Source organism: Microtus ochrogaster, chromosome 2 (genome assembly GCF_000317375.1).
Source record: "Microtus ochrogaster isolate Prairie Vole_2 chromosome 2, MicOch1.0, whole genome shotgun sequence".
Taxonomy (NCBI): domain Eukaryota; kingdom Metazoa; phylum Chordata; class Mammalia; order Rodentia; family Cricetidae; genus Microtus; species Microtus ochrogaster.
In genome coordinates this window covers 42931342-42944795 of record NC_022010.1, presented here as the reverse complement: position 1 = coordinate 42944795, position 13454 = coordinate 42931342, and the positions used below count along the sequence as shown (strand labels likewise).

The 13454-nt window shown below is 42.0% G+C and overlaps 1 protein-coding gene across 1 annotated transcript in view; it reads right to left on the bottom strand.

Moving 5' to 3' along the window:
- Nucleotides 1–13454, bottom strand: part of Slc12a8 (solute carrier family 12 member 8) — a 136118-nt gene that overhangs the window by 10927 nt on the left and 111737 nt on the right. The window contains exons 9-10 of the mRNA XM_026786962.1: nt 7862–7959; nt 3993–4110 (exon numbers count right to left, since the gene is read on the bottom strand). Coding sequence (XP_026642763.1) covers nt 3993–4110; nt 7862–7959 — 216 coding nt within the window. The remainder of the gene's footprint in view (nt 1–3992; nt 4111–7861; nt 7960–13454) is intronic.

The following is a 13454-nucleotide window of genomic DNA, read 5'->3' as shown; positions in this document are numbered from 1 at the left end:
GCACACCCCCAGTGGTCCTTACTAGCTTCCTAAAAGCACACCCCCAGTGGTCCTTACTAGTTCCCTAAAAGCACACCCCCAGTGGTCCTTACTAGTTTCCTAACCTCTGTGGGTATTCCAAATGAGTCATACATATCTAGAGATTCCAAGCTAACATCCACAGGTAAGAGAAAGCATGCCACATTTGTCTGTCTTAGTCTGCGCTACCTTACTTACTATGACTCCAGTTTCATTATTTACCTGCACATTCCATAATTTCATCTTTAATAGCTGACTAATATTGCATTGTGCAAATATACAATAGCCAGGAAATGGTGACATCCTAGGTGTCCACCAACTGATGAACAGGTAATGAAAATGTGGTCCATGTACACAATGGAGTATTACTCAGCTGTTAGTACATCTTTAAAATTGCTTTATTGTTGAGGAAAATATAAATTATGTGCTATGGTTTGAATGTGTCCCTCAAAGTTCACGTGTGGGAACTTAATCTCTGTAAGCATTGAAAGGCAGGATCCTGAAATGGTTTAGCCATGGTGGCTCTGTTCTCTTAACTGGAGTGACACTCTATCCTGGGAGTGGGTTAGTTATCTAGGAAGAGGGTTAGCTACCTAGGGTAGAATAGTTATGTAGGAAATGAGTTAGTTATCTAGAAAGTGGGTTAGTTATCTGGGGAGTGGGTTCCTGTTAAAAAGATCATTTCTTCTCTCTTCCTCTCTTCTCCGCCCCTACTTCCATATCTGTCGTAAGATGTTTTTCTTTGTGTCATAATGTATCAATTAGGCTTTAACCTAAATACCCTCTGATCCTAGGCTTCCCAGTCTCCAGAACCTTTAGCCAAATAATTTGTTGTTGTTGTTGTTGTTGTTTTCTGGTTTTTCAAGACAAGGTTTCCCTGTAGCTTTGGAGACTATCCTGGAACTAGCTCTTGTAGACCAGGCTGGCGTCAAACTCACAGAGATCCAATTGCCTCTGCCTCCTGAGTGCTGGGATTAAAGGCGTGCACCGCCACCGCCTAGCAATTTTTGTTGTTTATAAATTGTTCAGCTTATGGTATTTTATTTTATCATTAGAAAAGAGACATTTTCTATTTCCTGTATTATTTTTTTAGACAGGGTCTTATGTAGCCCTCGCTGGCTAATATACTTGCTCTGTAGTCCAGGATGACCTTGAACTCACAGAGATCTGCCTGCTTCTGTCTCTTGAGTGCTGGGATTAAAGGTGTGTATTAGTATTCAGGCATCTGTACTGGCCTACCTTTGGGGTCCTGACAGGATACGTCCTCAGCTGCAGCCACTAAGAGCACCTCCTGTGCACATTCCTGTGCTCCCCTTTAAAAGGTGGGCCTTGCCCACCCTCCCATCTCTTTCTTTTTCTCTCTCTCTAACTCTATGCCTGTCTCTTTATCTCTCCCCCTCCTTCCTCTCTCTCTTCTGCTGATCCTGTCCCCAGATGCCAGTCTCCCCCTCTCCTCCTTTCTCATTCCCTTTCCCCTAATAAAAAAACCCTTCATATGAGCTCTGTCTTATGGCATCTTTGTCTCTCGCGCGCTTTTGAAATCACAATGGTGTGCACCATTATACTCGGCTATTTCATCTTTATATATACACAGGCTCTCCTATGATAGATGATATAATCTCTTTATTCCTGGCTTTGGCCATTTGTGTCTTATCTTATCCTGATTGGTTTGGCCAGCAGCCTACTGATTTTACTTTGTTTCACTGATGTGGGAATTTGAATAAGAATGGCCTTCATAAGAACAAGTATTTGGACCCTTGGTCCCCAGTGGCACTGTTTGGGGAAGTTTAGGAAATGTGGCCTTGCTGGAGTGTCCCTAGGGGCAAGCTTCGAGGTTTTAAAGCCTCTTCCCCCCCCCACCAACCCCCCACCATTCTCCATGTTCTCTGTCTGTTTTAAGACGTGAGTTCTCAGCATTCAGTCCCTGCTTCCATGCCTGCTGCCTTCTGCCTGCTTCTTGCTGCCATGATGGACTCTTACCCTCTGGGATCCTCAGGCCAAATCAACCCTTCCTCCTGTGAGCTGCTCTGGTCTTGGTGTTTCCCGCAGCACAGAGAAGTGACTAACACAGTGTGTTCTCTTTCTTTCCCCTGTTTTGTATCTTACTGACTTCTCCTATGATACTTACTTGTGCCCTTGTCCCACCCCACCCCTGACACTTTGGGTTTAATTTTCTCTTCCTCCTCCTCTTTTTCTTCTTCCTTCTTTCCCTAATTTCTTAAGTTCAAAGTGGAAGCTTTGGGTCACTGTTTTGAGAACTTTCTTATTTGATGATCTACACGCGTGTTGCTATGAATTTCTATTATCTATATCTTACAACTTTGATATTTTGCATTTTTGGTTTTGTTCGGTTCAAAATATTTTGCAACTTCAGTTCTGTTTTCTTCTTTGAAACTTCAGCTGGTTTCTATAATTTACTTACTGTTATTAGTCATTTAGCAATTTCTTAGCTTCTAGATATTTGGGGATTTTCCCATTACCTTCCTTTTATTTATTTCTAATTATTTCCCCTTTTAGAGAAATATTTTCTTCAAGTGACCTAAATACTTTTAAATTTACCAAACTTTGTGCCCTGTAATATCCCGGTGAGTGTTTCCTGTTACTGAAAAGAATGTGACTTTTGCAGTTTGTGGGGAGACTAGGCCATGAATATTAGAACAAGCTTGTTGACAGCATTACTCAAGTCTTCTGTGGCCTTGCTAACTGCATGCCTACATGTATCAATTATTGGGAAGCAGATGCTGAAATATGTGGCTATGAACTTTTCTATTTTCCCTTCATTCTATGGGATTCCAAAGTTCTGCTTTTAATGGCATGAGGGTTAGGTTTATTACGTATTCTTCATGAGTGTTCCCCCTCATCTTTATCAAATGATCCTCTTGATTAGTGGCAACAGCTTTTACTTTAATATCTGTCTGATGTTAATAAAGCCACTTTAGCTGTCTTTTGATTGGCGTTAGCCTCACATCTTTTTTAGTTTTATCCTATTTGTATGTTATTTATTTAAAACAGATTTCTTTAGCTGGGGATGTAGTTCAAGGACAAAGTACTTTCCTAGTATATAAGGGCCCTGGGTTTGATAATCAGCACTGCAAAAATAAATGTATGAATTAAAAGAAGTTTCTTGTAGGCAGCATATAGTTGGGTCACTGTTTTTTATTCAACTGTCACTTAACTGGGAATGTTTAGACTAGCTATAATTACTGTGATATTCAATATAGATGTGCTAATATAAATCACTGATGTTCTTTGTTTAACTCAGGTTGACTTCCCACTTTTGCTGCCCATAAGCTGGCATGCACTTCATGTCATGTCTTTGTTTTTTATTATCAATAAATATTCTGCATTATGCTTATTTTTACTTTTTTGTCTTTGACATGCTTTTAATTTTTAAAATTATATTTATTTATTTTATTTTCATGTATGTACACACACACACACACACACACACACCTGCTACAGTACCTGTGTGGAGGCCAAAGGATAACTTGTAGGAGTCAGTTTTATCTTTCTACTGTGTGAGTCCTGAGGATCAAACTCAGGTTGTCAGGCCTTGCATCAGTGTCTTTACCCACTGAGCCATCTCTTAATACTTTTTTCCATTCTTTTTTTTTTTTTACCTCTGTTGTCTTATTGGCTAGAACTCTTCACTCTATTACCTAGTAGTTATCTTAGGGTTTAGATTATACATCTTAAATTTAACCCAATATAGCTTCAAATGATATGATAGCATTAACTCATAGCCTAGGAAATGTATAACATTATACAACATCAGTATACTTTATTTCAATGTATTATTTTAGCCTTGGATCTTTCACCATTGTTGCCATCCATTTTAGTTTGAAAAATCTAAAATTAATTCTAGTGTATTTCATTTATAATGATGTATATGTCATTTTTTTAAACATAAGACTCGTCAATGAAAACTAGAAAAAAAATAAAGGAAAGGGTAGCACAGTGATTTAGCTACTTACCAAGGTAAAGACCTGGACTGGCCTGGCCAATGTAGAAATATACAATGACGCCAACACCCATGCTTACCAGGGTATAGACCCACTGGATCACAAACATGATGAGAAGGGATGCAACAGCCTGCAGAAACAGATAGGAAGAGTAAGTCCCCTGATGGCTTTGTACAGGGCAAACAAAATACAAGACCAAGACCTCAGGAGACAGAGGTCTCAGAACAACATTTGAACCCTTAATAATTAAAATTTACTTATAAATAATAAAAATAAATAAATAAATAAAAGTAGATAAAAATACTTATAATAAAAGGAAAGTCTGAATAATTAAAATTTACTTACAATAGATAAATAATGAAGTTTACTTACTGTGGTAGTGTGCTAGTTATGTGGGTTTTGTTTGTTTGTTTGTTTTGCTTGTTTTATTTTTGTCAAGGTGCACTAGGGTCATCTGGGAATAGGGAACCCAGTTGAAAAAAATACCTAAATAAGATTAGTCTCTAGGTATTTTGTTTGTTTGGTTGGTTTTTGATTTTGTTTTGTGTTTTGTTTTTCGAGACAGGGTTTCTCTGTAGCTTTGGAGCCTGTCCTGGAATTAGCTCTTGTAGGCCAGATTAGCCTTGAACTCACAGAGATCCTCCTGCCTCTGCCTCCCAGTGCTAAGATTAAAGGTGTACGCCACCACCACTCAGCAAGGCTTTTTTTAAACTATTGTTGATTGATGGGGAAGGGCCCAGCAACTGCAGAGAGTTCCACCACTAGGTGGGTGGTTCTGGGGTGTATAAGAAAGCAGACTGAACAAGCTATGGGGAGCATGCCATGGTCTCTGCTTCAGTTCCTTCCTCCAGCTTCCTGCCTTGAGTTTTGTCCTGACTTCTTTTCATGGTGGACTATAAACTGTAAACTGAAATAAAGTCTTTCCTCTCCAAGGTTCCTTTGGTCAGTGTTTATCACATCCTTAGAAAGCAAGCCCAGAAAGGTGGTTACAGTGGCTGCTAACTTGACAGGATCTGGGATGAGGAGAGGGAGCAACCCACTAGATACCTGGGAGGAATTTCTTTAGATTAGGTTAGCACCTCCGCATGACTGTGGAGGTGATTTAGATTAGATTAACTGAGGTGTTAAGACCAAGGGAAGGTACCATCCCCCAGGCTTTGGTCCTAGACAGCAGAAGAAGGAGGAAGCCAGCTGAGCACAGACATTCATTTTCCTCTGCTCTCTGACTGTGGATACAATGTGACTAGCTACTTCAAGCTCCTGCTGCAAGGGTTCTCAGTAATGATGGATTGCATCCTCAAACAATGAGCCAAAATAAGCCCCTTTCCTCTTTAGTTGCTTTTGCTAGAGTAACAAGAAACCTAACTATGACAGAAAATTTGTACCAGAAGTGGAGTCCTTGCTGTGATGAACCTGACCACAAGGTTCTTAGCACTCTGAAGCTGTTTTTTCAGGCAGCATGTAGAAGCATTTGGAACGTTGTGATAAAGTCTCTGAATGCAGTAAGTGAAGACTAATCGACCACTCTGGTAGGAGCTTGGAAGACAAGAATGCCAATAGAAATTCAGACAGTGGAGACCCAGTTCCTGGAGTTTCCAACAGAAACAAGGACACTATCTTAAACATTCATGTGACATTTTGGCCAATACTGAGACTTATTCTGCCCATGTTCTAAGGACTTTAGTGAAGTTGAATGTAAAGAGGACAGATTAATTTGTTTGGTAGAGGAATTTTAAGACAGGAGAGTATCCAGGCTACGGTATGCTCTTTCTGCTGTACTTTTTCAGGTCAGTGAAAATATATAAAAAGTTGAACATAAGGGGCTCAGAGGTTAAGAGCACTGACTGCTCTTCTAGAGGTCTTGAGTTCAATTCCCAGCAACCACATGGTGGCTCACATCCATCTCCAATGAGATCTGGTGCCCTCTTCTGGCCTGCAGGCACACATGGAGGGAGAATGTTGCATACACAATAAATAAATAAACAAACAAACAAACAAACAAATAAATTTGAACATAAAGGTAGAAGTTGGTTTGTTGAGGATAAGAGTTTAGTAAGTTAAACTGCGAGACTAAGGAGCATGCTGGAAAAGAGGATATAACTGTTAAAAAGAAACATTCTGCTTTGTGATGAGACAACAGGAAAGATATCCTCAGGGTAAGACCCCACCCATTAAAGGGGCCATTTTGTGAAAAGACAAATTTATTGAAAAGGAAAAAGCCTAAATTGAAATAGAGACTGTCACTGAAGGGAATTCCCCAATCCTCCGAGACACCTGCCTGGAGGCATGTCTTCTTCACAGGGTTAGCACACAAAAACAGATAAACTATGGTTTAAGGAGGTCAAGCTGTATCCAGAGCTGGCAGCAGGACTTGGCAGCACCATCACTGTAGTGCTGGTTCTCTGTGCATGAAAGATGCAAGACTCAGGGTGTTGTGGCATCTTGAACCACAGTGCCAGAGAGACACTGAGACCTGTAGTGCAAGGCCAGAGCCCCTTTGAGGAGGCCTTGAGAGGCCAAGGTGGGAAAGTGAGGTGAAGCCTAGGCTACTACAAAGTAACGTAGGATCCCAGGATATTGGAGATGCCTGGACCATGGGCTGTCTGCTGAGGAAAGCTACAGGCACAACGGGCAGCAGGCCCAAGAAGAAAGATTAAGCTCCCACAGGCAGAAGAGCTATCTAGGTAGGGCTATCCAAACCTTTTTGAGCCTCTATGATTCCACAACCCCAAGATGGTAGACATGAAACTGCAGGATTTGATGTATGCTTTGCTAGATCTTAGTCTCACTTTGTTCTGATCATTCTTTGCTATGCTCCCGTTCCTTTCTCTTGGAATGAGAATATTTATTCTGTGCCATTGCATACTGGAAGTATATAACTTGTTTTAATTTTGTAGGAGTTCATGGTTAAGAGACTGCCTTGCATCTCAGCTGAAACTTCCACATTGGGCTTTAAGCACTGTTGAACCTGTTAAAGGATACAGGGGCCTTCAAGCTCAACTAAACACATCATGCAATATGAAATGAGCATGAGGACCAGGGGTGAAAAGTTAGGGCTTAAAAGTGAATGGTTTGGTTGTTAAATTGACAAGGGGTGGAATTGTGGTTGGTTAGCGTCAACTGTCAACTTTAAAATCGGGATCTAGAATCCTTATTCTGGATTCGGAATGAAAAGAGTACACTTACTGAAGCAAGTTTTTAGGGAAACACCCTTTGAAAGTAACCCCTTAATTGAAGCCACCAGCAAGCAGCTACTCTGTCTCAGTTACTGCTCCTGTTGCTGTGATCCTGACAAAAGCCACTTAAGGGAGAAAGGGTCTATGGTGGCTCACGGTTAGAGGCTCACAGTCATAGCTGTCATAGTGGAGAGTCACAGCAGTGGGAACTTGAGGCAGCCGGTCACACTGTACCCACAGTCTAGAGCACAGAGTGCTCATACAGCTCACTTTCTCAGCCCAGGATCCCAGCCCAGGGAATGGTGCCACCCCACAGTGGGCAGTTCTTCCCACCTCAACTGATGAAGATAAGCCCCATAGACAAGCCCCAAAGCCTGTCTCCCAATCCATTCTAGATCTTATCTAGTTGAGATTAACTATCACACTGTTTTACACTGTTCCCTACAATCAACAAATTAGCATGAAATTAGTAACCCAGGGGTGATCACATATGATTATTTAAATAGTAGATAATTGATTAAAATGAGCGGTTGATTAAAAGTAAATCTTGTTGTAGTGGTCTCATCTTAATTCTAATAAAGCAGGCAATTTAATCATGTTGATGCTAATTAATACTTTCTCTTCCCCCAAATCACACCCCCCCACACATACACCCTTCATCTGTTCATTTCTTAAGGACTCTGAAATCAAGATGAAACTACTCACCCCTAACAGGGAGACCCAGGGGTTACACATCCAAGTGTAGAATGCACTTGGTCTCCTCTGGACCTCTGGTTCCTGAAGTCTGCATTTCAGAAAGAAATCTAAAAAATGAATTAGCCAAATCCTTCATTACCGACTTAACTCCCAATCCCTCTCTATTTTTACAAGCAAATATCTTCAAGTTCATGGCCCCTGATTTCGCAATTGGGCCAAGAGCTAGCTCCTAGCACTTGCTTACAGAGAAGGAAGGGTGAAGGGCTTCTGGCCTCATGCCAGGCACAGACCTAAAAAGAATGGGAAGAAAGGCCAGAGTAGAAGTGGGAGCCGCCCCAAGTCTAAGCACATGTGTCCATATCTGTCATTTGGGGGAACTCAAAGTTCAGATCTCCTTTTCCTTCAGGTGGAGGGGGTCAGAACAGCGAGTCGGACACCTGGTGTTTGTGTCTGCTTGTGACCACTAGAACAGATGGGCCAGGCTGGCTTTTATCTACAACAGGATAGCTTTTACTACCATTTAACGGGTGGTCTCAGATGTACATCAGAAGTTGACAAAGCAGACGGGCCATTGAAAAAATGGAGGGGACAAAAAGACATGAGTGCAAATGCATACACGTTCCACTTCCTTCACCATGGGTTTCAGGCGCACTGGGGCTTCTCAGAGGGGCACGTTTTATTTTGCTCTCTGCCTTCTCGGTTTACCTGACTGCAGACATGCTCATTTACCCATGAAAAGGCACACAGATCATTTTACTATGTGTTCCAATCACGGTGAGCACTGCCGTACATGGTGATTCAAACAACTGGTAAAGCTGGGTTAACTTTGCTGTGTGTTTATGCCATATTTTGACACTAAACTTTCATAGCCGGTTGTTTGGGAAATGAGTCAACCCCTTCATCTTTACTCTTCAGCATCAAATTCATTCTTCAGCCAAAATACCTTGAATGTGCCAGCTCCTCCCCAAGTCCCTCCTTCTTTGCTCTGTGTCCTGGGCCTGTGTCACTCACCAGTTTTCTTTTTCTTTTGTTTTTTTGAGACAGGGTTTCTCTGTCCTGGAACTAGCTTTGTAGACAGGCTCGCCTCAGGCTCTGTCTCCTAAATGCTGGGATTAAAGGTGTGCACCACACCACCCAGTTAACATGACAGTTATTCTTTTTTAAAAAATATTTTAAAAAATATTTTAAAAAGACAATGTTTTGTCTGCATGTATGCATGCATGCCTGCAGTCCAGAAGAGGGCAGCAGATCTCATTCTAGATGGTTATAAGTCACCATGTGGGTGCTGGGAATTGAACTCAGGACCTTTGAAAGAAGAGCCAGGGCTCTTAACCTCTGAGCTATCTCTCCAGCCCCTCACTCACCAGTTTTCTTCTTTCCTTGGACTGCTTCTGATGGTAGGTCTCTGGAATCCTGCTGGGATCCACTTACCATAGATCCCTTATTTTTCTGCTTGTCCATTATCTGTCCCTCAGGTCACAGCCCATATCACATCCCAACACAACGATCTAGTCCCTCATCGTATCCACATTCCCTTTGTCCCACCGTCTTTCTCTCACAGAATTTACTGTTATTTGTGTGTGTATTCTTATATATGTATCTATGTGTTTCTACACCCCTGGACCACATGTCACCGTCTTTCTCTCATAGAATTTACTGTTATTTGTGTGTGTATTCTTATATATGTATCTATGTGTTTCTACACCCCTGGATCACATGTATCTAGAGGACAGGATCCATGTTGATCTTGAGACTAGGACCCATGGCTAGCAATCGCTATGTGTGTCACTGTATGTCTGCTATCTTCTCTGGACCCTGTGCCCTTTAGAACTAGTCCCTCTGGATCACTGTGGTTGTGGGATCTGTAATCTCAGTGCTCAAAAAGCTAAAGTAGAAAGAAGGATCACAAATTCTAGGCCAGACTGAACCACATAAAGAGACTATGACTTAAAAGCAAGAACTAACCCAGACTAAACCGAAGCATACCTCGCCCCTCTGAAGTAGGTCAGATTAATCCTATTACATCACACAACCTACCTCAAGACCCAGCAATACCACTTTTGGGTATATATACAAAGGATGCTCGATCACACCAAAGGACATGTGTTCAGCTATGTTCATAGCAGCATTGTTTATCATAACCAGAATCTGGAAACAATCTAAATGCCCTTCGACCAAAGAATGGATATGGAAAATGTGGTACATTTACACAATGGAGTACTACGCAGCAGAAAAAAATGACATCTTGAAATTTGCTGACAAATGGATGGATCTAGAAAACATCATATTGTGTGAGGTAACCCAGACCCAGAAAGACAATTATCATATTATTGGTTTTTAGACATAAAGCAAAGAAAAATTAACGTACAAATCACAATCCCAGAGAACCTAGAAAACAAAGAGGCCCCTAAGAGTGATATACATGGATCTAATGTACAAGGGAAGTAGAAAAATACAAGATCTCCTGAGTGAATTGGGAGCATGGGGACCATGGGAGAGGATTGAAGGGGAGAGGAGAGGAAAAGAAGGGGTGGAAAAATATATAACTCAATAAAAACAATTTTAAAAAGTTATAAGAGTTAGCCAGGAATATGCCTGAGCCATTGGCTGGTATAGGAGGTCCTTCTGTCTGTGCGTTGTTTTTATTGGTTAATGAATAAAGAACTGCTTTGGCCAATAGCATGAGAGGAGGGAGGTGGAGTGAGAGAGAAGTCATGGAGCCACCACTGGAGATAGACATGCTATAACTTTGCTGGTAGACCATGACCTCATGGTAATGCACAGATTAACGGAAATGAGTTAAATTAAGATGTAGGAGTTAGCCAATAAGAAGCTAGAGCTAATGGGCCAAGCAGTGATTTAATTAATACAGTTCCTGTGTGATTATTTCAGGTCTAAGCTAGCCGGGCGGCTGGGGACCAACAAGCATACCCTTTCTCCAACAATTGGCCAAGTAGTGTTGTAATTAACATAGTTTCTATGTAATTATTCGGGTCTGGGTGGCCAGGAAACCAACTTGCAGTCTCTGCTACGCACAGGAAGCCAACATCAACCTAAATGGAGAGAAACTCAAAACGATTCCACTGTTTTTGACTCTTTATCGTATTTACCACTTACATCGCAATTTATGTTTGCTAATCACTCATCTTCCCTCACAAGAAAGAAAGTTCTATGACACCAAAACCTTCCTGAATCTGATCAGCATCTTCTCCCAACATTTAAAATGGACCATGGAATGGGGATGTTCCATACTGTGGTTGAAGAAATAAGCCATTCGCCACCAAAGACATGCTCTCAAAACCCGTTTGACTTCATTGTGTGCTTATAAGTACTGCACTTGAAGTTCCTCACGTCCATATTTGAATGACAAATAGCCTCTTTTAAACCTCCAGGCCTTTAAGAGTTTGTGCATAAGAAGTACCCAGTAAGTCTAATTGTGGATCAAAGCAAAATGTCAAGAGTTGCCATTGGTTTGAATGGATGGCTCCGTCTCTTTTGGAGACAGAGTTTAGCTATGAAAGCCGGGTTGGCCTGGAACTCAGAATCCTCTGGCCTCTGTCTCCTGGGTGCGGGGATGAAACACCATGCTTGGCTCCATTACTTTTTTTTTTTATTTTATTTTTTAGAAGAAGTAATTTGGTTAGGCGAGCTCTGACTTGAGATGTGTAATTTGAATATGTCACTCCATGAGTCATTCCTTTCAATCACAGGCTTAATGAAACACAGGTGCCCTCTTGGTTCAGAAGAAACACTGCTGGCCGGGAATGCGCATCTCTGTGTCTCTGCGATGTGCCAGATGCTAAGCTCTCTCTTTCCCAACACTTGACCGTGTACAACCTCAACTCCATCTTCAGTTCCTGACTCCACTGGTCCAAGGTGCAGCAGTGATGATATGCATCCCCTGGGAATTGGGCTGTATGGGGGGATTTGGGGTCTCTGGGTCAACATGAGTCTCTCTTGTACCACAGTGTCCAGAGCTTCCATCCAGTCCCGTGACCGCGAAGGGAAACAACAGACATTTAACAGGCCTGCGCTGCTGAGGCACGGTATGCAGCGGGTTGGGCGTGTTCCATGCATTTCCCACCCACCATATCTTCAAGTTACTAAGGGCTTATCAGGACACACCTCTACAGCAAGCCAAAAGAAGCGTCTGCATTGTTTCTGAAGGAAGTATGCGTGGTTGTGTATATGTGTGGGGTGTGTGGGGGGGGGTATACGTGTGAGTGTATGTGGGGTGTGTGTATACGTGTGAGTGTATGTGGGGTGTGGGGGGTGTATACGTGTGAGTGTATGTGGGGGGGAGGGGGGAGGTGTATACGTGTGAGTGTATATATGTGGGGGGATCCAAGTACATGAGAAGAAGGAAGAGGTTTGCAAGGAAGAGGTTTGCTTATTCCCTTGGCAAGTAGACAGCCTTGCTTCGATTTTATTATTTTGAGATAAAGTCTCCCATAGCCCAGGCTGGCTTCAAAGTCACTGATTAACCATGACCAGTCTTCTGTCTCTCCCTCCCAAGAGCTGGAATAAAAGTGTGAGTCACACTGTCCCCATAGTCACCAGCCACGGAAGGAACAATCCACAGCAGGCTTCTCAGTGACTTTACCCAAGTGTAGCAAAGCAGGCAGTTCCTCATAGTTCTAAATGACCGTATAGACTGACTGAAGGGAGGTTTTCCTCTTGGCAGGTTTTTTACTGTAAGAGCAAATCTTTCGAAGGTTTGAGGGGGAGAGGATGGTTGCTCATGCCAGCAGTACCGGGGAGCAATCACCAGGAAGGCAGCTGTACTTTCTCAAGCACAGTTGGGAAGCAACATGGGAGCCAAGCGGTGCATCACACATGTTAATAATAGCAAAGTGACGAACAATACACGGTACTGACCTCAAAGCGAGGGGCATGGCTGTGTCTTATGTTCATGAAACTCACGCACATACAAATATCTTAAGCGTGGGGGAACCCGATTGAGTCCATTTTTCAGTCAAGAATTTACGTGATTTTGCAGAAATTACTTAAAATCTCTACTAACCCATCCCTTAAATTCATTCCCATTCTTCCTCGTTTTGTGATTCTGGGGATCAAAGCCAGGGCCTGTGTGTGATGAGCAGGTACTTTTTGTGATTCTGGGGATCAAAGCCAGGGCCTGTGTGTGATGAGCAGGTACTCTACCACGAAGATACACCGCCACTCCCGCTCTGTGTCTTTACTGGAATATAAAAGCAACACATAGAAACCAAAGATTTAAGTTGACACAGTTTGCACAAAATTGTGTATAACACCTGCATGATATTTTAAAGCATATTGATATTACAATTTGCTTAGCTACTCTCCAAATGCTGATTATTTATTTCTAATTTGTCATCAATACAAACAATGTCCCCATAACAATCATAAACACATTTTTTTTTTTGGTTTGCTGCTTGGGTTCGGTTGTTTCCTTGATACATAATTCCCTAAATGGATTTTTCCACATCAGGTCAATTATACAACTTTCCAATTCCTGGTACATCTTCAAAGATGGCTTTCCATGATGGGAGAACCAGAGGGGCTTTTAATTTGAAGAGACCGGGGAGTCTTCCCCAAAATAAGTGCAAAATTAAAAAAAAAA